The 26,926-nt window shown below is 44.5% G+C and overlaps 1 protein-coding gene across 2 annotated transcripts in view; it reads left to right on the plus strand.

Moving 5' to 3' along the window:
* The first annotated feature begins 3,595 nt into the window (after positions 1-3,595).
* Acer2 (alkaline ceramidase 2) overlaps positions 3,596-26,926 on the plus strand; it is a 31,520-nt gene continuing 8,189 nt past the window's right edge. The window contains exons 1-4 of one of the 2 annotated variants that reach the window (XM_051188144.1): positions 3,596-3,850; positions 16,971-17,085; positions 17,754-17,895; positions 23,933-24,070. In XM_051188144.1, the coding sequence (XP_051044101.1) occupies positions 3,743-3,850; positions 16,971-17,085; positions 17,754-17,895; positions 23,933-24,070 (503 nt within the window). In that variant the 5' untranslated portion in view covers positions 3,596-3,742. The remainder of the gene's footprint in view (positions 3,851-16,970; positions 17,086-17,753; positions 17,896-23,932; positions 24,071-26,926) is intronic. The other variant, XM_051188143.1, reaches the window with a different exon arrangement.

Raw genomic sequence — 26,926 nt, forward strand, 5'->3', positions numbered from 1 at the left:
GCTTTTGTCAAAAAGCCAATTTTGTGTTGCTTGGGATCCTAAATCTAGCCAAAGACCATGCATAAGAACTAATGGGGATAAAAGAGCTTGGTTTCTTTTACAGTAGAGGACTTTGATTTTCAAACCTGAATTGTTTCTGACCATATATGCTCCAGTGGAAGACCGGAGAGATGGTTCCATGTTTAAGACAATGGGCTACTCTTCCAGAGTACCTGGGTTCAATTCCTAGCACCTCTGTAGTGGCTCATAACCATCTATAACTCCAGTTCCAGGGGATCCAATGCCCCTTCTGGTCTCAATGGAACTGTACACATGTAGTGAACAGATGTACATGTAAGCAGGCAAAACACCCATACACATAAACAAAAATAAAACAGAGGACACTAGGAGCTGGAAAGAGATGAATTCGTGGTTAAGAGTGCTTGCTATGCAATTATGAGGAGCCCAGTTCAGATGCCAGAACTCATGTAAGAAAATGGGTGCCTGTACCCCAGCTCCGAGGAGAACAGAAGCAGAATCAAGAAAATGCAAATCCCATGTTCGGGGAGAGACCCTGTTGAAAAGGTAAAGGCAGAGAGTGCTGGAGGCGTGCACCTGAGGCCTTCCAGCCTTTATACGCATGGACAGGTTTGTGTTGCACTCCCCCTGTGCGTGCACACTCACACAGATACCCTGTCCACATTAATCAACCTTTAAAAAAAAAAAAGTATTGAGGTCCCTGAATAACCTTTGTTTATATGGGTCTACCATCTTTACCTACCAACCTATCAAACTGAGGTATTACTATACACATTAGTTTTTTTCTTAAAGTTTAGAAGTTTTTTTTTTTAATTTAAATTAGAAACAAGTTTTTTTTTTTAACTTGTCAATCCCAGTTCCCTCTTCCTCCCCTGCCCCTCCATCAACCCCCTATCCCATTCCCTTTCTGCTCTCCAGGGAGGGTGAGGCCTTCCATTGTGGATCTTTAAAGTCTGTCACATCATTTGGAGCAGGGCCTAGGCCCTCCTCCATGGGTCTAGGCTAAGAGAGTATCCCTCTATGTGGAATGGGCTCCCAAAGTCCACTTGTATACAAGGGATTAATATTGATCCACTAGCAGAGGCCCCCGTAGATTGCCCAGTCCTCCTAACTAACACCCACATTCAGGGAATCTGGGTCGGTCTTATTTCCCAGCTATCAATCTGGAGTCCATGAGCTCCTGCTTGTTCAGGTCAGCTGTTTCTGTGGGTTTCTCCAGCCTGGTCTTGACCCCTTTGTTCATCACTCTTCCCTCTCTACAACTGGATTCCAGGAGTTCAGCTCAGTGTGGGGTGTCTGCTTCTGTTTCCATTAGCTACTGGATGAAGGCTCTAGGATGGTATATAAACTATTCATCAATCTCATTATTGGCGAAGGGCATTTAAGGTAGCTTCTCCACTATTGCTCATATTGTTAGTTGGGGTCATCCTTGTAGATCTCTGGACATTTTTCTAGTGTGAGATTTCTCTTTCTGCCTATAATGGCTCCCTCTATTATGGTATCTCCTTTCTTGCTCTCTATTCTTCCCTCAACTCAATTAATCTTTCTGCTCTCTTAGAGCTCTCCTTGTTTCCTAGCTTCTCTGGTCTTGTGGATTTTAGGCTGGTGATCCTTTGCTCTATGTCTAAAATCCATATATGAGTGAGTACATACCATGTTCCTCTCTTTGTGACTGGGTTACCTCACTCAGGATGATTTCTTCTAGTTCCATCAATTTGCCTGTGAATTTCAATATTCTTTTTTTTTTTTTTTTGCTGAGTATTCCATTGTGTAAATGTACCACATTTTCTTTATCCATTCCTCAGTTGAGGGGCATCTAGGTTGCTTCCAAGTCTGGCTATTACAAATAATGCTGCTATGAACATGGTTGAATAAATGTGCTTCTTGCATGAATGTGCATCTTTTGGGTATATGCCTAAGATACACATTAGTTTTTCAAAAAAGTGACATGGGAGCTGGATGTGGTTGTACATGCCTGTAAATCCCAGCACTTTGGAGGCCAGCTGGGGCTGCATGAGACCTTGTCTCAAAAACTTAAAAACAAAAATGTTGCAAATGGCAGATAATGTTACAGGAAACATTTTGACTTTGAAGACTACGATTTGAGAAAAACTGGCACATATACTAACATAATGGTGTTTTTATGTTATTATACTGGATGAGTGTGAATAGTCTTTTTCTGGGGGATTACAAGCCTGTGCTACCTTACCCAGCTTATTTTCACCTAAGCTATAGGGAGGAGTAAAATATGCTCACACGAGAAAGCAGTTCTGTTGCTGGACCGTTGGCAGGGAGACATTAACAGAACCTTTTTCTTTAGTGGCTCTGGCCTGCTCACTCTTATTGGCCCATAACTAACCCTAGAAGAAGACTGTAGTGGATCCTCCTCGGGTTCCAGGAGACAGTGGGATGGGCTTTAGGAAAGAAAGAAGGGGCAAGAGGTGGGACGATGAAGACAGGAGGGATGGTTTGGTCCCTTGTAAATAAAACTGGATTTCCTGGTGGAGAGCCAAAGCTTCTGCCTGCTGTGGAGGTATCTGTGGAAGACAGACACGATTCACTGCTTACAGGTACTCCAGTTAGGAGGGAAGGCAGGTCCCTCCCAGGAAGGAAATAACAACCAGGGTAGTTTGCTGTCCAGGGATTCTCTGCCACTGTCCTTACCTGGAACTTCCCACGAAGAAGGCACTGAGTTGCCACCAAAAAAGAATAAAATTGGTTTCTCCAAGATCTTGGGAACCAATGGGCTTGTATTTAGAAACTACAGAGTCATCACAGACGCAAAGCCATATGAGCAGATCCAAAGTCATCCCGCCTGAACTTGATTAGCTCTAACCCACTGCCCGGGTTGTCCGCCGGGGACACCTAATAGGAGACATACGGACTCTTTCACAACAGTGGCCGGCACATATTACTATGTGTACTATAGTATTATGTATGTATTATGCCCTACACTGTGTGTTCTTACCTGCTATACTGTATCCTCTGTGGGCTGGGATGTAAGAAGACTTGCCCTAAGCCTATGTTTTCCATAAACGACTAAATAATGGCAGGGACACAGTAAGTACTGCAGAAACGCTTCCCTGGGGAGTGGGTGGCCCAGGCTTCTTGGAAGGGTCCAGAGAACCTGTTGCTACAACCTGGAGGATCTTTCTATCCCAGTGACAGCAGCGAGTCGCCACCTGGTAGAGCTGTCCCGCCTTCAAGAGGAACGTGAGCCTTCCTTAGGCTTAAGAACCGGTGTCCCAAGCTCAGCCAAGCGGATTGCCGGGAAATCTCAAGGAGTCCAAAGGGGTCCTCGCATTTCTCCGTATTTTACATTTTTACGGAGCGGGGTTGCGAGCTCTGGCGTTCTTGATACAACCTGGTCGCATGCGGAGAAGAGCACTCTAAAAGGTCTTTGCCACTAGCGCGGATCTGGAGAGAGCCAGTGCTTCCAGTCCCCCCCCCATTTCCAGCCCCCTCCCTTTCGGGGCTTTCTGCCTGTCAGGTCCCGCCCCGAGTGGGCGTGACAGCCATGCTCCAGGCCTCCCGGGGGCGGGGCCGGGGCGGGTCTGCAGCGGCTGTAGCGGGCGGGAGCAGCCTGGCTAGGGGAGGCCCGCGGGGAGGCGCCGCATCCGGAGGCTGCCCCGCACCGCATAAAGCGGCAGACGCACAGTGTGCCCCGCAGCCGCTCGGGCCGGTCGCCGCTACAGAGAAGCTAGTCCGATGCTCCAGAGCGGCCATGGGCGTCCCGCACTGGTGGGACCAGCTGCGGGCTGGCAGCTCCGAGGTGGATTGGTGCGAGGACAACTACACCATCGTGCCTGCCATCGCCGAGTTCTACAACACGGTGCGGGACGTGGGAGCGGCAGGGCAGGCGGGCGGAGGGAGAACGCTGTCCCCGTGGCTGCGGCGCCTGGAAGCAGGCAGTGGGTAACCGTGGATGTCCGAGGCGGGAGTCGCTCCACGCCCCCTTCTCCCGGCGCCGCTTCCAGCTCTATTTCTGCACCCCTCTCGGGTCTCTATCTAGGACATCTGGGTTCCTCCAGCTCTTCCTGTCATTTTCTTCTGATGGCTCTATTGTCTTGTTTGGCTCCCGTGGTCCGGGAGCCAGGGGTCCGCGTCAACCCTTTCTTTCAGTTTAGGTCATTTGGGGATGTGGACCCACAGGGACAGCTACCTTCCTCCCTGCCTAGGATCTTTGTGGTGTGACGCACCTGAATCTCATTGTGCGTTTTTGCGCTGAGTACCTGCTTTGGCGCTTTGGGAGAGTGGAGCCTGGGGCGCTTCCAGGAGCTGGGCCCACTCCCACAAGTCGGCGTGGCCTTTCCACTAAACTATGGCAATGGTGATCGAATTATTTATGCCCAGAATCAAATTAATTACTTTGAATTCTTTTTCTTGTTGCTTTCAGAGTCCAATTTTGAGCCAATTCCTGGTGGTGGGAGTGAAATTTGGGAGTGATACCGGGATGGTTTTCTGGACTTGCCTAGGTCCTTGGATATGGACAAGCGGAAATTTACAGAATCTAACTAGGGTTCTGGTCTTTGTGGGAGGGAAGGGGTTTTCCCTGTGCCATTCACTCAGGACTCTGGTACCCAATGTGACTTTGCATGGTATTTTTCTGGCTTATCTTTTTTTTTGCTTTTCAGACACAGAAAACAGGAACTCTTGGTTTGAGTCATTGTGAGTTTGAGATTGTTATTTAGGATTGTTTCCCCCTCTTGGATTTCTGGAAAGAATGTCCTCATCGAGAATTAGGCATTATTGCCTGGATAGATCTCTGGTCTATTTTATTCTCCCGTCCTTTACTTTTGATCCCCTTCCCCACCCCGTTTTTGTTTGTATTGCTTTTTTATTCCCTAGGCGAAAAGACTAGGCTATTGAGGAGGAAGCTGTCATATCCACATGCTGGTATGTCTGGGGCTACAGCCCAGAATTCTCCACCTTGCCTCATCTCAGTGCTAACATACATCGTTATCCTCCACATCAGCATACCTACACCTTTTTTTGTATGGCCAGGTTACTTGCTCAAGAAAACCAGACTCTTCGGAGACTTAGGAAAAGATCTAGTTAGTGGAAGTGGCCGCACTTTTCCTATAATCCAGCCTTGTGGGGCACGCTGCTCTCAGGCACACACAGGCTGGAGCAGGGCAAAGGTACTTTGAAGGAGGAGAAACACAAGTGGTAATAACAATCGGAAAAATGCTGAGAACTACTAAAGATTCCACCAGAGTTGAAGGAATGACAGATGGGTGTCAGGTTCTTGCAGATCTACCATGGCAGTTTCCTGTGGAGTGTGAGGCCTGCAGAGGGAGGGAGTCAGCCCTGTCGTTAGGACCCCCAAAGCTCTTGCATAGCTGCTCTATGCCAGCCTTGAAAAAACCCCCAGTGCTAGATGGAGGGATGACTTGACCTTCCCTCTTTTCCTTCTCCCTGTTTTGCTTCCCTCCCCTGACTCCCCCCCCCCCAGCTTTTCTCTTTATGGCAAGGGTCTTCCTCTATAGCCGGACTGGAATTAAACTGGAAGTCCTCCCATCTCAGCTTCTCAAGTAACACCTGGCTGCTTTTTTCCTTTGACTCTTACCTCCAGTGAGTACCAAACTGTTTTAGAAAAGTGCTGCAGTGTTTGTGGCTGCTTAATCTAACCCATCTACCTGATACATTTCCTTTGGGATTAATACACCACCACGTTTTCTCTGGAGCGTGGATGGAGGGTCTCAGAGAAATAGCTGGACAGCTGGTGGCTATGCATAAGCCCAAAAGCTATTTCCTTCTCTCCGTGGCTATGCTGGATGGTGTGCTGATGGTGATGGGCCTTTCCCAAACCTTTCTTTCCCATGCACAGAGAATACCAATGAAGTTTTGATGATAAACATCTCCTGAGGTCTTCATAAGGCAGCAGGCTTCATTATTCATTTGTTTATTTGTGCTTTTTATTTTTATTTTGTGTGCTTTTGGTGTTTTGTCTGCATTTAATGTGTGGGTGAGGGCGTCAAGTCCCCAGGAACTGGAGTTACAGGCAGCTGTGAGCCGCCATGTGGATGCTGAGAATTGAACCCAGGTCCTCTGGAAGGTCAGTCAATGCTCTTAACTGATGAGACATCTCTCCGGACCCTGTTTTTTTTTTTTTTTTTTTTTTTTTTTTTTTTTGTGACAGGGTCTCACCATGTGGCTCTGGCCAGCCTGAATCTCACTGTGTAGACCAGACTGGCTTCAAATTCACAGAGCCTTGCCTGCCTCCACCTCCAGAGTGCTAAGACAAAAGGCATGCAATAATTTGCTCATCTCATTTATTTTAAGACTGGTTCTCCCTATGTAACCCGGGCTGGCCTTAAATTCACTGTGTAGCCCCTACTATGTATCCTATACTCAAATGCACCCAGATCCTCTTACCTCTGGCCCCAGAATGCTGGGATTTCAGATATGTGCCAATATGCCTAGCTTAATTATTTTGCATAAAATTGGTAATTAGTATTAATTTTGAGAAAAAGTTAAAGGAGTTGAGAAAAATTAATAGAGTTGAAAATTAAAGCAGGAGAAGAGTGGAAGAGGGATCTAGAGCCTTCTTTATGAGTCTTAGAAGCTAACTAAGAGCTGCATTTTGTGGCTCCCTTGTGCCATAACCACAGGACTCATGTCCCGCATATTCATTAGATAAAGGAGGAAAACCAGGGCCCATTTCATTTATATCACTTGCTGAAGTCAAGAAAATGGTAGAAATAGAGTCAGAGCTTAGCTCCTTTGACTCTGCCAAGAGTTCCCTTGTAAATGTAAGTGCTTCTGTAAGCACCTAATATTTATTATATTTATTTATATGGTGTGCATATGTGTGTATTGTTTAATCAGCGCTTAACTTTAAATACCTCTGTTTTGTTGTGGAATATTCCTTTACATTGTGTGAAGATGTGTCACTGTGATTGGTTTAATAAAAAGCTGAATGGCTAATAGCTAGGCAGGAAGAGGTTAGTTGTGACTTCTGGGGACAGAGAGGTCTCAGGGAAGAAGAAAGGGGGTGTCATCAGCTGGACACAGGGGAAGCAGGACATGCAGGAGGAGAGGTAAACGCCATGTGGCAGCACATAGATGAATAGAAATGGATTAATTTAAGTTATAAGAGCTAGTCAGAAACAAGCCTAAGCTAAGGCCAAGCTTTCATAATTAAGATGTCTCCGTATCATTTGGGAGCTGGCTGGCAGGACTCGACATGATTCCAATTTGGAAAAAGGTTCCCGGTATAAACCAATCCTATGTGCACAAGGAGGTGTAATTACATAGAAACTCTTCTCAAAGTACAAGTCACTTCTTCCATGAGGTGGGTTCTGTAGATAGGCTACTAGTGTTATCTTAAGGGCGTAGAGGAGGGTCTAGTGTGGTCTTGGTCATATAGATAGCACGGAGGTCACCTGAGCTATAAGTCACCTTTGGTCTTGGTGTGGGAGTTTGGGGGAGTCCCTGGCCATATAGATAGAACAGAGATCACCTAGGTTATTAGCCACCTCCATTCCTAGCCTTCTGGGTGGAAAACAGGTTATACGTCTCTCCCAGTGAAGACACAATCCTGTATGTTTACCATTCCTGGTTTCCTTAGTGCTTATCTGTGAGTGCAAGGACCTTTGTGCTCCCAACAGCCACACTGGCTGCACAGAGCTGCCTTTCCCTTCCTATGCTCCTGGTCACAGATTGGCCACAGCTCACTTAGCCGCTTAACTCCTTGATGAACATTTAGGGGATGTTTCTGGATGCTTTATTGTTTTCATTTTGGCTTCTGAAGAGGGATACAGAAAAAGCCCACATAAACACATCTTGATACACTTTTTTTTTCTTTTTCTTTTCATCATTGGGAATCAAACCTATAGCCTTGTGCATGGTAGACAAGCATTCCACCTCTGAGCTATATACCTGGCCCACATAGATGTGCTTTACAAGTGTTAATTCTCATTGAAGAAATGCTCTGTTTGGAGTGTTCATTGGCTTTTGCTTCTGTCTTTATTTCAAGGTATAGTTTTATGAGTCAGTAGTCCTGACTGGCCTGAACCTGCTAATATAAAACATACTGACCTAAAACTTCCAGTGATCTTCTTGCCTCAGTCTCTAAAATATTAGGATTGCAGGCATGTTGACAGCTGCCCAGATAAATGTGTTCACTTTATTATTTATTTACTTTAATTTTTATTTGTTTTTTTTTCCAAGACAGGGGTTCTCTGTGTAGCTCTAGCTGTCCTGGAACTAGCTCTATAGACCAGCCTGGCCTAGAACTCACAGAGTTCTACCTGACTCTGCCTCCAGAATGCTGGGAGTAAAGGTGTACACCACCATCACCTTGCTTATTTTTTTAAACAAGATTTTAAGTAGCTCAGATTGAGTTAAAACTCCCTATGTAGCTAAGGATGGTATTACATTCCTGGTTCTCTTGCCTCTACTCCCCAAGTGCTGGAATTACAGGCATAAGTAGTCATGCCTGACTTGAAAAGGTTCGCTGTACATGCTGACCATTATTCCAAATGGGCCACCTGAGAGAGTCCTCCCTCTGTTCGCCTACTGTCCTCTTATCACCCATCCCTGGCTTCCGATAAATACCGGTGTCTTTCCCAAGGATTCCTCACTTAAATCTAGTGTGGTAGCCACACCTTCCATCCTAGCACTCAGGAGGTAGAGGCAGGCCTCTTGAGGGATCCAGGCTAGCCTGGTCTAAATAGCAAGTTGCAGGCTAGCCAGGGCTACACTGTTTCAAAAACCAAAAAGAGCCAACTTGTTCCCTTCCCTTGTTCACCTAGGATACTGGTTTTGTTTTTTCCTACATACAAACCTTACTGGGCTGAATGATGTGGGTTCCTTTGGTTTTGAAGACAGTGTCATGCTATAGCCCACTAGAATTCACTCTCTGACCCAGGCTGACCTTGAACTCACAAAAACCCTGCTCTAGCCTTCGAAGTGCTGGCTTCTAGGTGTGAGCTTCTTTGGGGGCTTCTGCCACACAGGCTGCTTTGAGGCCATTGGGTCTGCCCTTTAAAGGCTCTCTTGCTGACCAGCAAGAGACTTGGGAAACAGAAATAAACAGGTATTGAAAAAAAGTGAAATATATGCACAAAATTAGCACATGGTCTCTTACCTCCTCCTCTGTACCCAACTACCATAACAAGGAAAGCTAAGTTCTCTGTATGTGCCTATGTCCAGGTATCCACCTCTGTAGGACAGAATCTGCCCGGCTGGTAGCCGGGCTGCCACATTTACTGCTGTGTGCCTGTCACAGAAACCAGATCTGTAAATAGTCACGGGGCATTGGGGTTCATGATAGTGGCGCATACAAGCTGCTGAGGTGGTGTTAGTAGACGGCATCGGGGTGTGCATTGTGGGCTGGGAGGAAGGCTGCAAGCAGGCATCTGAGTAGGGCTACCAAACTTATCCTAAGTGTTTTGTTTGAATTTTTAAATTAATTTAAAAAGCATTTCTGTATACTTAATTCCTTTACATTTTATGTGTATTACTGTTTGCTTCTATGTATGTGTGTGTACCATGTATGTACAGTAACCATGGAGGTGAGAAGAGGACATTAGATCCCCCTGGAACTGGAGTTACAGGGGGTTGTGAGCAGCCATGTGGTACTGGGAACCTAACCTGAGTCCTCTGCAAGAGCAGCCAGCACTCTTAACTGCTGGGCTGTATCTCTACCCCTATTTATTTAGGTGTGTGTGTGTGTGTGTGTGTGTGTGTAGTTGTATACACATGGAAGTCACAGGACAACATGTGGGAGTCAGCTCTCTCTACCATTTGGGTTTAGGGATTGAACTCAGGTCCTTGGGTGTGGCAGCAAGTGTCTCTCCTGCCAAATTTTCTTGACTTTCATAACTGGAAATCCTATGTTCTGAAGACTCGCTCAGTTCTCGGCAAGCCAGGACATCTGGCCACCCCACACAGGCAGGACTGGACAGTGCAGTGGAGGACTAGGAATCTGCACACAGTTGGGAGGCACAGTGGAAGTCCTGGGCTGCTGAACCCGTGCTCAGCAAGCTTCCTGCCGTGCCCTTGCCTGGGCTCTGCACTTCTATGAAAAGCCTCATCCTAATGCATCTGTCCGGACAAGAGCGCAGTGTGTTCATGAGACGATTTTGAATCCACAGAATAAGGAACTCTCTTAAAAGGAAACAATTGATGCATTTTGAAGTTGTAGTTTTTCTTAGTTCAAAACAAACAACAACAACAAAAAAACCATCTGTAGACAGGGAACAAACCAGTTCTTCAAGGGATAATTGAGGAATGAACTTAAAACACAATCTCCTTTTAGCTGAACTGCCGTATAGCTTCAGAGACCCTCATCATTTTGAATGAGAGCCTGTTTCTCAGTAGAGATGGAGCCACAGAGTCTGTCTGTAGCCATAACTCATTTGTCTTTCCGTATTTATTTTGGTGTTCCTTCCTCTTTTTGTTTTGGGAACAGTCACCCTCACCCTCTAATTTAGGCTTTTCCTTTCCATATATTGATGTCTTTAAAAGGGGTAGTGGCAGATCAGGGCATGCTCTGCACACTGGTAATTGCAGTACTTGGTAGGCAGAGGCAGAGAACCGGGAGTCTAAGGTCATTCTTGGCTACCTAGTGGGTTCAAAGCCAGCCTGAGCTCCCTGAGATCCTACCACAAACAAGCAAACATCCCTAAGTGCATTAAATTTCCCAGCATTGTAAAGGAGACTCTACACTGGTGCTCTTTCTCCTGAAAAAAAAATGGCTGAACAAACAAACAAACAAGCAAAACAAAACAGCTCTTGCTCTCTGCAGCAGAGAACAGCAATGAGCTAAATCCAAGTTCATTAGGATGAAGAGGTTCATGGAATGATAGCATTGCAGCATAGGACAGTCTGCTTTCCTTCACAAAAAGGCAAGGAAATGGATTGAGGGTTTGCAAGCAGAACAGGGTTTACTTCTGGGGAGAAAGGTAGAAAGGAGTTTTTAACTGGTAATGCTTGCCCATGAACATGAGGGAAAATGACTGAGCTGCAATTCATTTTTTTTCTATTCCTTCTCTCTCTCTCTCTGCTCCTCCTCCATCTTCTCCCCATCTACTCCCCCCCCCCCCACCATATGAAATTCAAGTTCAAACCATGTGATGGGGCACGTGAGCGCAGCACGATGGCCTTCACTCTTCTTAGGGAAGGAAAAAATGAGAGCTCTGATGTGAATGGCCCTGTTGGAGAGGAAACCTGGAAATGGCAGTTGGAGGGGCCTTATGGGTCTTCATATCCCCTTAAAGCAAGAGATGGCTTTGGAAGGGAACCTGGGTGTGAGTGTGTGTGTGTGTGTGTGTGTGTGTGTGTGTGTGTGTGTGTGTGTGAGTGAGTGAGTGAGAATGCTCTATCTGCACGTGCACTTTTATTTCACAAGGGGCATCAGATCCCACTAGAGATGGTTGTGAGCCACTATGTAGTTGCTAGTAATTGAACTCAAGAGCAGGCAGTGTTCTCAACCACTGAGCCATCTCTCCAGCCTGCCCCAGGTCTTTAAATGTCTTCACTAGAAGTGAGAAGCTGTGCTCATAGCATGAACAGAAACTCGTGTGTACGCAGTAGGTGAGGTAAGCCCCATTCCACCTCAGTACTGGGGACTGAGCCCAGGGCCTCATGCATGCTCGGCTAGTGCGGTACACTGAACTATAGCCCTCTAGCCCTGACTTCTTTTTCTTTTTAAACATCATTTTAAAAAAGTCATCCTTTATACAATTAAAAAATTATGCATATGAGTATTTTGCCTGTATTTATATCTGTGTGCCACACGAGCATGCCTTGTGCTCCTGGAAGTCAGAAGGATGTTAGAGCCCTAGGAGCTGGAGTTTCAGATGGTTGTGAGCAGTCAGCTTGGAATTGAATTCTGGGTCTTCTGGAAGAGCAGCCAGTGCTCTGAACCACTGGGCCATCTCTCTCATGCCATGTCTCCCTCCCTTCTTTCCTTTCTCCCTCCCTCCCCTCCCTCTTTCCCTCTTTCCCTCCTTTCTTCCTCCCTGTCTTTCTCTCTCTCTTTCTCTTTCTACCTTCCTCCCCCTCCCCTTCCTTCCTTCCTTCCATCCTTCCTTCTTTCCTTCTTTCTTTTCTCCTCCTCCTTCTCTTCTTCTTAATCATCATTATCATTTTCTTCTCCTTTTCCTCCTCCTTCTTTTTCTTTTTGAGACAGGGTTTCTCTGTATATCCCTGGCTGTCCTGGAACTTCCCCTGTACACCAGGCTGGCCTCAAACTCAGCAAAGACTGGCCTGCCTCTGCCTCCTGAGTGCTGGAATCAAATGTGTGGGCCACCACTGGCCAGCTCACTTCTCATAAATGAGAACTGATTCTGTTACCAAGCCTGGGACCTTTGAGAACATTTGTTCAGTTCTGTTCAACATCATCAATTACTCATAAAGTTTTTGTTGTCTCATTGTTTTAGTCTCTTATTTCCCATTCTTTCCTTTCCAAAAACTATCGCCTCCAAGGGGTGCCTAAGTTCTGGGCTTTGCTAACACCTTTTTTTTTTCTTCCTTGCTGTATGTGTGTGTGACATACGTGCATGTACATGTGTGTGTACTTGTGTGTGTGAAGGCCAGAGTTTGAAGTCGGTTGCTGTCCTTAATCTCTTTCTGCTTTATTGTTTGTTATGTGGTCTCTTATGGAACCTGGAGCTCCCGGATTGGATTTGGCTAGACTCCCTGGGAAGCAAAAGTCCCCATCTCTACTTCCCCAGCACTTTCTTGACCACATCAAACCCAGCTTTTTACATGGGTGCTGGAGTGCTGGGTATCCAGACCCTCTGACTCTTGGTCTGGATGGATTAAGAAGGCAAGTAGTGGGTGAGGGAGGCAGTAAGCAGACTCTTCCATTCCCTGGGAAGTTCATTCCCTGACTTCCTTCAGTGACACTTATCTGGAAGTCTGAGATGAAATAAACCCTTTCCTCCCCCAGTTGCTTTGGTCATGGTCTTTATCACAGCAAAAGAAGCCCTAAGACCTTACCCTGTCTACTCATCCTTAAATTTTTCTGGCAGTACTAAGGATTGGACGCAGGGCCCCACACATGCTAGGGAGTGTTTTATAATTGAGCTATATCCCCAGGCCTCTTTTTATTTATTTAATATGTGCATATGTGTGTGGATGCTTGCCTACTGTAGCATGTATACAGAGGTCAGAGGACAACTTAAGGGAGATGGTTCTCCCTTCCACCTGGTGGATCCCAGGAATCGAACTCTGATGATTGGGCTTGGTGGCAATTGCCTTTACTCATTGAGCCATTTTGCCAGGCTTGCTTTTTGGAGTTTTAAATTTTGAGACAGGGTCTCAGTTTCATTAAGTTGCCCAGGGTGACTGTTAATTCAAGGTGTAGCCTAGGAAGGCCTTGAACTTGGATCCTCCTGCCTCACTTCCAGAGTAGCTGGGATTACAGGCAGGAGCAACCAGGTCTGCTTCTTCTTACTTTTTAATGATTTATTTATTTATTTATGCCAGGGGGCAGTGGCTGTCTTAATTAAGGTTTTTATTGCTGTGAAGAGACAACATGACCATGGCAACTCTTTGTGTGTGTGTGTGTGTGTTTGTTTGTTTGTTTGCTTTATTTTTTAAGACAGGGTTTCTCTATGTAGCTTTGTAGACCAGACTGGACTTGAACTCACAGAGATCCGCCTGCCTCTGGCTCCTGAGTGCTGGGACTAAAGGCGTGCACTGTTATGAGGAAAGCATTTAATTGGGGCAGTCCCTTACAGTTTCAGAAGTTTAGTCTCTTATCACAATGGGGATCATGTCAGCATGCAGGCAGATGTGGTGTTGGAGTAGCCAAGAGTCCTACATCTTGCAGGCAACAGGAAGTTGACCATTTCACTAGGCAGTATCCTGAGCATAGGAAGCCTCAAAGCCCACCCCAATAGTGATCCACTTCCTCTAACAAGATTATACCCATTCCAAGAAAGCCACACTTCCTAGTACTGCCACTCCCTATGAGATTATGGGGGCCAATCAAATTCAAATGACCACAGTGGCACACTCCTTTAATCCCAGCACTTGGGAGTTAGAGGCAGGTGAATCTTTTGTGAATTCAAGGCCAGCGTGGTCTACAAAGCAAGTTCCAGGACAGCCAGGACTGTTATACAGAGAAACCCAGTGTCAAAAACTATACACACACACAAGGAAACAAAGAAGATATTTATTCTTATTACTTTTTTTGAAGACATATATGCTCTATATCATAGGTGTGACTGCTTTGTTTCCATGTGTATATGTGCACCACATACTTGTCTAGTGCTTGAGGAGGCCAGAAGAGAGTGCTGGATTCCCTGGAACTAATGGATGGTTGTGAACTGTCACATGGCTGCTGGAAACTGAACCGGGATCCTCTGTAAAAGCGGCAAGCACTCTTGACCACTGAGCCATCTCTCTATCTCTCTAGCCTTCTTTTTATTATTTTTTAAGTGTGTATGTGTGTGTGTGGGGGGTGTCGATGTGCCTTCTGAGGTCAGAGGCATGGTATTTATTCCCAGGAGCTGGTTACAGGTGGCTGCAAGAACCACCTGATGTGGGTACTGTGAACCTTGGTCTCTGCAGGAGCAGCATGTCATGTGCTCTTAATTTCTGAGTCACTTGTTTTGTTTTTCAAAGTCTTCTGTAGCTGTCCTGCCTCACCTCCAGTGCTAAAGCCCATTTAGACTTAGATGTTATCTTTACAGTCTGCTTGCACAGGCCTGGACCAAGAGCTCCCCATTCAGCAACTGGAGATGACACCTAGGAAGCTGAATGTCAGGCTAGAGAGAAGGCTCAGTGATTGAGAGTACAGGCTGCTCTCCTAGAGGACCCAGTTCAATTCCCAGCACCCACATGATAGCTGACTGTCTGTGATTCCAGTCCCGGGAAATCCAACACCCTCACACAGGCATGTGTGCAGGCAAAACACTGATGTACATGAAATAAAAATAAATTAAAGAAAGCTGAATATCCCTTCCATTTCATATGTTCTAGAATGGTTTTACTTTAAAAAAAAAAAAGAAAGAAAAAAAAAAAGGAGTATAATGTATTTTGGTGAGGATTGGAATCCTTGTATACTGTTGGTAGGAGTGTAAAACAAAAGCGAAAAGCCTCAAAAGCTTGCTACTAAATGTAGAATTACCAAGTCACCAGTGCCAAATCTAGTCCTGCTCCTATAAGAAATATTTTAAACCTAGTTGTTTATAATATTAGAAGGGTCTCACAGTTCTGCAAGACAGAGGAGCCAGCTGATTGTTTCATGGTGAGGGCATTGTCTCTCAGCCGCTGCCTCCTGCCCTTTTCTTTCTGTCTTCCCATCCCCCAACTCCCCCTTCTTCCTCCTTTTTTTTTTTTTTTTTTTTTTTTTTTTTTTTTTTGAGGGGGAGATAGGAGAAGTGGGGGATGGTGATTCTGTTGATTGAAGCCAGGGCCTCATAAATGCCAGACAAGCGTCTTACTAAGATATATTCCCAGCTCTTAAAACTCAGAGTGAGGTTGTAGAACTGTGTTTTACAGTATGTCTTCTGAATACAGGAGATATGACTGTCCCAAACTGAGATTTGCTATATTTGTGAAATTTACACTGGGTTTAAAAACCTTGATATGAACCAAAGAATGTACAATATTTCACCATTCTTTTTATTGATTGTTTTCTTTGTTTTTCATTAAGATTTATTTTAAGTTTGTTTCAAATTTAAAGAACCCCCCCAAAGTATTTATTTTTATTTAATATATATGGGTGTTTTTGCCTGCATGTCTGTGCAATACATGCATGTGTTGCTCATGAAGGCCAGGAGAGGGCATCGTATCCCCTAGAACTGGAGTGAGTGCTGTGAACTACCACATGGGTTCTGGGAATCAAACCCAGGTCTGAAAACATAGCACATGCTCCTAATTGCTAAACTAACTCTCCATCCCTTGGTCTGTCTGTCTATCTATCTATCTATCTATCTATCTATCTATCTATCTATCTATCTTTTGCATAAATTCCACTAATCAGATTCACAGTCCTCCAGCCTCAGCTTCCCAAGGAGTTGGGATATGGCTATAAGCTACCTTGCTAGGCTAATGATATTTTAATAGTGATTGCTATTACATTAGATAAAACATTATTAATTTTTCCAGCACTCGAGAGGCAGAGGCAGGTGGATCTCTCTGAGTTTGAGGCCAGCCTGGTCTACAGAGTGAGTTCCAGGACAGGCTCCAAAACAATACAGAGAAACCCTGTCTTGAACAGCCCCCCCCCAAAAAAAATATTAATTTTTTTAAACAGTTGAGTACTTCCTGGAGACATAATAGGTTAAAGTACAAATAAAATTTGCAAGTTAAAATACAATTTTCTTTCTTTTGGGGGGGAGGTACAGGTAGGGGGCAGGGTGGGAGGTGGTGTGGGGGAAGAGTTTCATGTCACCCAGGCTCATTATGTGACTGAATCTACCCTTGAATTCCTGACCCTCCTGCCTCAGACTGGGTGCTGGTATCACTATGCCCAGCCAAACAGTCTTATTTTAAAGCTGGGGAGAAGCATACAAACTCGATTTTCTTCTAAAAAATAGGTTTTGATTAGGATGAGAAAATCGATAGTGTAACTAAGAGGCACCATAGAAAGAGAGCTGTCCTCATGCAGAAAGCAAGAGTTATTGGCTCTTTGATTTATGCTAGGAGTTTTGGAACTTTTCCTAGAGCAAAGCATGTTCTTCTCGCGACAGATACTGTGAATTGACCCTAGGCTTTGATGCGAGGCCAGGGCTCTACCACTGAGCTACACCTCTAGCCTTGATGCCACTGTTTACATTTGCTTCTATGATCAAGAGACAACATGAGCCCCCCACACAGACTTTAAGATATTCTATGTTCTGCCCCTACTGTGATAATTAAAAAGTGCAGAGCTTGCGCAAGGTGCGTGGCCACATTCCCCCTGGTTTGCAAAGGACATGCCTGGAACAAGCATTCGTTACTCTTTTTACATAATACTCATCTTTTCATGTTGCTCTCCCTTCCAGATCAGCAACATCTTGTTTTTCATTTTACCGCCCATCTGCATGTGCTTGTTCCGCCAGTATGCAACGTGTTTCAACAGCGGCATCTACTTAATATGGACTCTCCTAGTTGTAGTGGGTAAGTGAAGTCATGTGGGAACGGGACTGAAAGGGAGGAAGTGGTGCCCTGAATGCTTCCTGTCCCCTTTGTACATAATGTTTTGTAAACCAAAGGCACTCTGATGTCTTAGCCATCTCTCCCCTGATGCTAAAAGGACTCTTGAGTGCCTGCTTGATAACAAGGCTGCCTGTAACTATCACAGACCACCACTCAGGGTCTGTGCGCCAGTGTGGTTTTCTGAGAACTTCTGAAGAACCTCTGAAACAATTGAAGTCTGATGAGATTTGGTTCCAAAGGACTTAAAGAAAGAAAAATATTTAGATGCTTGGTCCCTCATTGTTCTGTGAAATACTGTGTGATTTCCATTTCCTCTCCAGCAGTTTGGGAACTCTTAACTGGGAGATAGTGTTGACTTTTATTTACTGCCTGTTATCGTGAACGTTCAGAGGATGGAGACAGAGTGTGCTTGGCCATGGAATTCCTTGACGTTTGAGCCTAACTTGAAACCTATTTCTAGACTTCATGTCTCTCTCTGTCTGTCTCTCTCCTCTTGTTCTCTGTCTCTCTGTCTGTGTCTGTGTGAGTCTGATAGCACCCAGAGAAGGGCTATCCAGGGCTACCTGAAGCAGTGGGCCTGTGTGAGTCTGCTCTGCATTAACTTTTTTGTTTGTTGTGATCGTTTCTAGGAATTGGATCTGTCTACTTCCATGCAACTCTCAGTTTCCTGGGTCAGATGCTTGATGAACTTGCCATTCTTTGGGTTCTCATGTGTGCTTTGGCCATGTGGTTTCCCAGGAGGTATTTACCAAAGATCTTTCGGAATGACAGGTAAGCTTCTGCTAAAGACTTTTGCTAGATGTGGTTACCAGTGTAATATACTTATCAAGTTGGTGACATAACACATTCATCAAGTTAACAATGTAATACACTTGTCAAGTTAGCAATGTAATACATTCAAGTAAGCAATGTAACACACTCATCAAGTTAGCAGTGTAACTCACTCATCAAGTTAGCAATGTGTAACACACTCAAGTTAGCCATGTGTAACACACTTAAGTTAGCCATGTAACACTCTCATCAAGTTAGCAATGTAACACATTCAAGTAAGCAATGTAATACACTCATCAAGTTAGCAATGTGTAACACACTCATCAAGTTAGCAATGTAACACCCTCACCAAGCAAATTACTGAATGAGTGAACTCAGCTAGCAAAGAGCTCATTGTACACTTGCTTATTGTCCACTGAGTTTAATGATCTGACAATACAGGTGAGCTGTCTGTACTTCCCAAATAACCCCTTACATTTGCACTGTCTTTTTACATTTATTTATTTCATGTGCCTTGATGTGAAGGTGTCAGCCGCCCCCCCCCCCGGAACTGGAGTTACAGACAGATGTGAGCTGCTGTGTGGATGGTGGGAATCGAACCCAGTAACTACTGAACCACCTCTTCAGCAAGCTCTTCTACAAAACCTACAGCCAGTCCTCATTTCATAGTTCACTTCATTTTTGGAATCTTGAATGGCTAGAGTGCAGGCTAAGCCCTGCCTTTTTTTTTTTTTTTTTTTTTTTTTTTTTTTTAGATTTATTTATTATGTTACCAGCATTCTCCCTGAATGTTATGTCTGCATGCCATGAGAGGCCACCAAATCTTATTATAGATGTCTATGAGCCATTATGTGGTTGCTGGGAACTGAACTCAGGATCTCTGGAAGCCCAGTGCTCTTAACCGCTGAGCCATCTCTCCAGCCCCAGCCCTGGCTGTCTTAGCAAACAGAAAGCTAGAAGCATAAATTCTCTGGGCCTCACTTTGAAAACAACAGGGGTTGGAGAGCTCTCTGAAGCCCTTACCAGGGACAAGAGCTATAGCACCACGATAAGGCAAGGGTGCTGTTTTAACTAGGTGATGTTTCTTCTGTGACCCTTGAAACTACTGAGTCCTAACATTGTAAGGGACATCTCAGAAGTTTGTGTACATGGTTTCATTATCCATAAATGATGGCAGGTTTTATCCTCCATAACATCCATCTCACTTTGTAGGAGTAAAGGTGACATACCAAGTACTAAATAAAAACAAAAACAAAACAACAACAACAAAAAACTGGATCAGTTAAGGTTCAAATCCTCCCTTTAGAAGGTAGCTAATGGTAACAGTAACAACTTCATTGAGAGATAATGGTCGGGAAATTGGATTGCTAGATTTGGGTTTGGGGAATACAGAAGGGGTTGCTAAGAGTTTCTTCACTGTGTGCTCTAGCATGAGAATATATGGGCTGACAGCTAAATACAAGGCTGAGGTAGGAACTGCCTGCCATCACACACACTGTCAGGGCCCCTTGCTCCTGGAAATTTCTAGTTCTCTAACACCTAGGGCCTCTGGTGACTCTTGCTTGGGTATGCTGGGCTGGCTGGCTTTCTGGTGGCATGTGACCTCTGTTTACTTTGACTAGTTGCTAAATTGTGTGTTTGGACAGGATGTCCTCATTGTCCAGTACATTCCTCCATTCCCTCTGGACCCAGTGTGGGGAGGTGTCTGCAAGTGTCTCCTAAAGTATGTGCCTTTAAACTATTTGGCAGTATTATTCAGAACCTTTGGGAATTACAATGGCTGTCCAGCCTGCTCTCCTTCAGAAGATGTTATCAACAATAATATTTTCTTCTGTTTAGTTTGCTTTGTTCTGTTTCATTTTGAGACATGATCACGCTCCCAAGTGCTGGGATTACAGATATGAACCCCAATGGCCGGCTCAACAACAGTGATATTATTAACATAGTATTTCTTCTAAGAAAGATGGTAATAATAAGTCTTATTGACACATCACCTATCCTAGACCCTATATTAAGTCCGAAGTGCTTACAAGAATGCCATGGGTGTTAGTGGTTCAGTTTCAAGTCAGAAAGGCTTGAGGAGTTAAGCTTCTTGCAGAGATCTCACAGTCACACTGAACAGTGGGGCTGGGCTTGTGAGTACATCTGTCGCATCGGAAACATCAGTGCTTTTAATCATTGTATTCCTCTTTCCAACTTGTGCCCGAATCCTAAACCTCTGGGTATGAGAGGTGATATACTTTGCAAATTTATTTTCTTTCCTCACACCTTCCCTCCTCTCCCCTCTCCTTCTGTCTCTCATTTTTTTTTTTTTTTTCAAACAATATCTCGTGTGTCCTACACTTGCTCTAAGCTTGCTACCCGAGGATGGCTTTGAACTTCTAGTCATCCTGCTTCCTGCTTTCATGTACTAGGATTACAAATATGCATGACCACACTTAGTTTTTGAGATGCAAGGGCGGACCCCAGGACTTCACGCATACTAGGGAAGAACTATGCTAGCCTAGCTTTATCTCTAGCTTCTTAACCTCTGGCTACATGTTTCCAATGAAAGGGGAGGGGGTGTAAAGTAATTCATAGTAAAGAAAAACTGGCAATGAAGACTAAAAAGTAGAACAGTGTACAGGTGTGGGGTACAATAAGAAGTAAAGAGACACATGGGCTTGTCCTGTGACAAAGACGGGAGAGAGAAGGAACACAGAGAGAGCAGCACAAGGCCTTAGCCTTGGTGTGTCGGAAGCCGGGAGAGTTGCCCAGTGTCCCAGAGGCCATCCATGTGCTCTCCTCAGGCTGGACAGGCAGGCAGCCTTGCTTCCGGTAGCTGAAGGATTCTGGCCTGTCAGGAAGAAAACACGAGTCTCCCGAGTGAGCATTTGCCTCCTGCTTCCTTTCACATATGTCTGTTACAAAGCCCGTTCATTCCAGTCAGAAGGTTGGCAGCTTGATCAATGATTTCCTGTGCCTTGATGATAAATGCCTTTCCTCTTTAGAAGATAAATTCGTGTTTTGAAGGGGGTCTATGCTCTTTGATTTCTTTATAATAGAACTCCATTCCAATCAGTTTCCTAACTGTTCCGGGGCTCTTGGCCAAAACAAATTCTGCTAATGACAAATAACAGAAACTACAGGAAAATCATGTGCTCCTTAATTGAAGCCATGGATAAGGCCTCTGAGAGTGGCTAGGCCAGGGCCTTTTTGCTCTATAGATCAGGAAACAGGGTCCCCAGAGAGGAAGAAGTGTGTCTAGGATCACGTCGCCACTTCTGGCCGGCTCCACTTCTCTGCAGGCTGTGAGGGAGTCAGTGATCCATCATGTCAAGACAGAACTTCCAGTTCACACTAGACATACAGGCTGCCAGGAAATAGTCATTTGATTTTTTTCCCCCAAAAACTTGTAGTTTTATAGGCTGGGCACATGGATCTTTTTTTTTTTTTTTTTAAGTGGTAATGCTCATGCTTTATTAATGGCCTTTGATTGCCTCATAAAAGTCATGCATGGCCAGGCAGTGATGGTGCATGCCTTTGATCTCAGCCCTCAGGAGACAGAGACAGGAGGATCTCTGTGGGTTCCAGTACAGACTCCAAAGCTACAGAGGAAGCCTGTCTGGGACGGGGTTGGGAGGGGGATGGGGAGGTGGTGGGGGGGTCATGCATGATGACCTGGGTAGAATAGGGCTTGGCAAACTTTCAGGGCTAAATGGGTTTGGTGAGGTTTTATCAGCACATAGTGTGAGTTCCTGAACTTATCTTTATAAAGTCAGAGCAGAGTAGTAGCTCCAACAAAGAGCTTGGGATTTCCAAAACCTAAAATGCTTCTGCCCTTTTACAGATTTCTTTTTTAAAATTTGAGACAGGGTCATTTTTTAATTATTATTATTATTTCTTATTTTGCATATTGATCCCAGTTCCCTCTCCCTTCCATCTTTCTGTAACTCCGCCCCCCCATCCCATTCCCCACCCACTCCACAGGGAGGGTGAGGCCTTCTAGGAGGGATCATAAAAATCAGTCAAGTCTTAGAATAGGGCCTAGGCCCTCCCTCCTGTCTCTAGGTTAAGGGAGTATCCCTCCATGGGGGATGTGCTCCCAAAGTCCTTTTGTGCACCAGTGATACATCCTTGTTTCACTGTCAAAGGTCCCTTAGACTGCCCAGGCCTTCTAACTGAGACCCACATTCAGAGGGTCTGGGTTGGTCCGATGCTGTTTCCTAGCTATCAGTCTGGGGTCCATGAGCTCCCCCTTGTTCAGGTCAGCTATTTCTGTGGGTTTCTGCAGCCTGGTCTTGATCCTTTTGCTCATCACTTCTCCCTCTCTACAACTGGATTCCAGGAGTTCAGCTTAGTGTCTAGCAGCGGGTGTCTGCTTCTGTTTCCATCAGCTACTAGATGAGGGTTCTAGGATGGCATATAAGTTATCAATCTCATTATCAGGGAAGGCATTTAAGGTAGCCTCTCCACTATTGCTCAGATTGCTAGTTGGGGTCAGTCTTGTAGGTCTCTAGACATTTCTCTAGAGTCAGTTTTCTCTTCAAACCTATAATGGCTCCCTACGTTATGGTATCTCTTTTCTTCCTCTCCTCTATTTGTCCCCCAACTCAATCTTCCTGGTCCCTCATGTTCTTCTCTCCCCTCCTCTTCTCCTCTTCTTTTTCTCCTAACTCCCTCACCACTCACTGCCCTCCCTCCCTATATATGCTCAGGAGATCTTGTCCCTTTCCCTTCCTGTGGGGGACCTTGTATGACTCTCTTAGGGTCCTCCTTGTAACCTAGCTTCTCTGATGGTGTGAATTGTAGGCTGGTGATCATTTACTCTATGTCTAAAAATCCATATATGAGTGAGTATATACTGTGATTGTCCTTTTGTGAGTGGGTTACCTTACTCAGGATGATTCCTTCTAATTCCATCCATTTGCTTGTGAATTTCAGGATTCCATTGTTTTTTTTTTCCCCTGAGTAGTATTCCATTGTATAAATGTACCATTTTCTTTATCCATTCTTCAGTTGTGGGGCACCTAGCATTACAAATAATTCTGCTACAAACATAGTTGAACAGTTGTTCTTGTTGTATGAATGGGTATATGCCTAAGAGTGGAATTTCCAGGTCCTGTAGTAGACTGATCTCCAAAATGGCTGTACAAGTTTGCACTCCCACCAGCAGTGGAGGAGTGTTCTTCTCTCTCCACATCCTCTCCAGCATAAATGAGATAGGGTCATTTTAAACATTTATCTTATGTGCATTGGTGTGAAGGTGTCAGATCCCTTGGAACTGGAGTTACAGACAATTGTGAGCTGCCATGGGAAGAACAGCTACTGCTCTTAACCACTGAGCAATCTCTCCAGCCCCAAGACAGGGTCTTAAAACATGTTATGTAGCCAAGGCTGGTCTTGAACTCCTGGTCTTCCTGCATCTACCTTCCAAGTGCTGGAATTATAGTCCTGTGCCATTGTGTCTGGTTTATGGAAAAGAAGTTTGTCAACTCCTGTAGAAGAACATCTGAAGAAACACAGATAAGATCAGAGAAATCATTGAGACTTTTTCTTCCCAGAGCCCTAGGTTGATTTCAGTTTAACCATGTTCCCAACTGTTTTCAAATCTTTGATCTACCAACAATCAGCTCCTGGAAGTAGAATGGGCAGCTTTTAGATCTGGTTCATTTGTGACCTAATACTACTTTAGACTCTCAACCCATGGGTCAAGACCACCTTGGCATCAAAGCTTAGATATTTACATTATGATTCATGACAGCAGTAAAATTACAGTTATGAAGTAGCAACAAAATAATATTATGGTTTGGGGTCACCACAACATGAGGGACTATTTTAAGGGTCACAACATTAAGAAGGTTGAAAACCACTAGTGTAGACGTTCTCTGCTTGTACAAATAGTGGTAGCTGCACCTCACCAATAGTAATAAGTAATGTATGCTCAGCATACACAAGGCCCTGGGTTCAGTGCTCAGCTTGGGGTTGGGGTAGCATGTCAAATAAATAAGCAGGATCTCCTTTACTAATGGATTTGGTTTTGACTCCACTGATTCAGGGGCAGATTCAAGGTGGTGGTGTGTGTCCTGTCTGCAGTTACAACGTGCCTGGCGTTTGTCAAGCCCGCCATCAACAATATCTCTCTGATGACTCTAGGGGTCCCATGCACTGCCCTACTCATTGCAGAACTGAAGAGGTGGGTGTCATTTTTTGTTATGAGTATTTTTTTCCACCGGCCTGGCCCCAGAGCTGTGCTAGCCCCAAATAACACATAGAGACATTGTATTAGATATTATGCTGTTGGCCTGTTACTAGCATTTCTTATTGGCTAGCTCTGTCTTAAATATTAACCCATTTATATTAATCTAAGTATTTCCACATGGCCTTATCTTACCAGAGAGAGGATCTGGCATTCTACTCTCTCCATCCTTCATGTTGAATCTCCTCCTACCTCTTCCGGAATCCTCCTTCTCTCTTAGTCCCATCTATCTTGCTTTCCTATTGGCCAACAATTTTTCCTGCTTTTATTGTTGCTTATTATTGCCTAGGTAACCGTTTTCTTCTGGGAAGTTGAGGATGAAGATTTTGAATATACTGAAATATTTTTTAAATATTTGTTTTTTATTTGTTATTATTATTTTTGTTTTTTTTTTCTGAGATAGGGCTTCTGAGATAGGTATTAAAAGCCCTGGCTGTCTGGGAACTAGTTCTGTAGACCTGGCTGGCCTCAAACTCACAGATGTCTGTATGCCTCTGCCTCCCAAGTGCTGGGATTAAAGGTGTATGCCACTACCACCACCACCCAGCTTTGTTTTTTATTTTAAAAATATTTTTTAAATGTATATATTTTATTTTGTGTGCATGTGTGTATGTCTGCATTTATGTGTACAAGGAGTCCTCAGAGATCAGAAGAATAATCCAGGCCCCAGAACTGGGGGGGGGTCACATATGTTATGAGCTGCCTGACCTATGTGCTGAGACCAGATCTGAGTCCTCTAGAAGAACAGGGTGTCCTTAACCTCTAGGCTACCTCTCCACTCATTCCAAAAACATTTCGTGTGGGCTGGAGAGATGGCTCTTCCAGGGGTCCTTAGTTTCATTCCCAGCATCTACCAAACATCTAGTACATTCTTCTGACCTCTGCAGACACTAGGCATGCACTAGCCATGCACATGGTATACATTCATTCAGGTTAAATATTTTATTTTAGGTCTTGTGAGTGAGTCTTCTAGCCTCAAAGTACATATGATCACTGATCTAATTTTAAGATTTGATGAAAGAAGATTGTTTTTGTTGTAGTTACTTTAAAATATTTTTTAATCCATACTTCCTCTTATGAACACTGAATGTCTTGGCTTTTTGAAACCAGCTTTTGCTATGTAGCCAAGGCTGGCCAGGCTGGGGACTAACTCATATTGATCTTCCCACCATAGCTTCCTTAGTGCTAGGACTATAAGTGTGATGATATACCACGGCCATGAGTGAAGTTTTAAAAGCAAAAATGTTAAGTGTGTGTATCACTTGCATGCCTCATTCTTGGGGAAGCCAGAAGAAGGTACCAGATTCCCTGGAACTGAAGTTAAAGATGGTTGTGGCCCATCATGTGGATGCTGGGAGATGAACCTGGGTCCTCTGGAAAAGCAACCAATGCTCTTAACCCTTGAACCATCTCTCCCCAAATGCTTTTTAAAAATATATTTTTAAATTAAATTTGGTCTTTGAGAATTTCCTACATGTACATAATGTATTCTGGTTTCTCTTACTCCTGCTCTTTCTATTTTCCCTCCCATCCTTATCAACACCGCTCATCCTTCTCTATAAATCTATTTCTTGTCTTTTTTTTTTTAACCCACTGAGTTTAATCAGGGCTGTCTGTCTGTATAAATATGGGTTTGGGATTGTCTGTTGGAGCCTGATGGGCTCACTGAGTACACAACTGAAGCTGATGACTGCTCTCTCCCCAGAATCCACCAGTTGCCAGTAGTTCATCAGACAGAGGTAGGGTTCCATGCACCCCTCTCTGATCAGATGGACAACTGACAGGCCCAGTCTGTGTAGAGCCAGTGGAGGCAGCATCCGCAGTTGCTGTGTGATGGCATTTGTAATGGCTATCTATGCCTGCTCAGAAGATGGCATTTTGTAGCCCTTCTTCGTATCTTCCAGTTCTTATAGTCTTTTCACCTCCTCTTCCTCCACATTCCCTGAGCCTCAGAGGCGGTGATACAGATACAGATACAGATGCCCTGTTTAATTCTGAGTGCTCAGCCATCATTTACTCTCAGCACTTGAGCAGCCACAGGTCTCTGCATTCACTGCTGTTCATTGCAATGAGGTGCTTCTTTGAGGAAGGCTGAGAGAAGCATTTGTCTATGAATAGAAACACAAATACTTAGAAGGCAATTTGGGTCCAAGTCAGTTTAGTTTTCCTCCTTAGGGGTTAAGACTTTCTCATCCATGGGTTTGACTAGGTTCACAGTACCACGGCTTTGAGTGTCTTAGTTGAAGTTAGGTCTTTCTCCCTCTGATAGCAAGCACCATGTCACGTGTTAGCGCAGCATAGGAGATGATAATTTCTTTCTGGCTGCTTTGCTTCCCAGAGCTGCTCTGATCATCAGCAATAGCATCCAGGTTTGGCATCAGATGTTACTATCCACTGAGTTATCATGACAGCTCTTTTTTTTTTTTTTTTTTTTTTTTGACCCAGAGTAGCCTTGAACTCACTATATAGTTAGGTTGCCCTTAAACTGACCCTCCTCTATCCATCTCCTGGGTATTAGGATTACAAGTGTTGTGCCACTGCACCTAGCTGCAATATGCTTAATTATAGGCACCTGGGAGCTTAAATGGCTCAAACCATATTGTCCGGGGTTGAGGTTAGAGTCAGAGGGGCTTGTGAGGAGGTAATGGCAGGGTAGGGGTGGGGCGAGGAAAGGAATGATAGCAAATAAAGAAAAGATTTCTTGTTCATCACAAGAAAAAATGTAAAATTAGATGGAGGTGATGACTAAATACCTCTCAATATTCTACAGTCCAGAATTATGTAATTTATGCA

This window comes from Phodopus roborovskii, unplaced genomic scaffold (assembly GCF_943737965.1).
Source record: "Phodopus roborovskii unplaced genomic scaffold, PHOROB, whole genome shotgun sequence".
Lineage (NCBI taxonomy): Eukaryota > Metazoa > Chordata > Mammalia > Rodentia > Cricetidae > Phodopus > Phodopus roborovskii.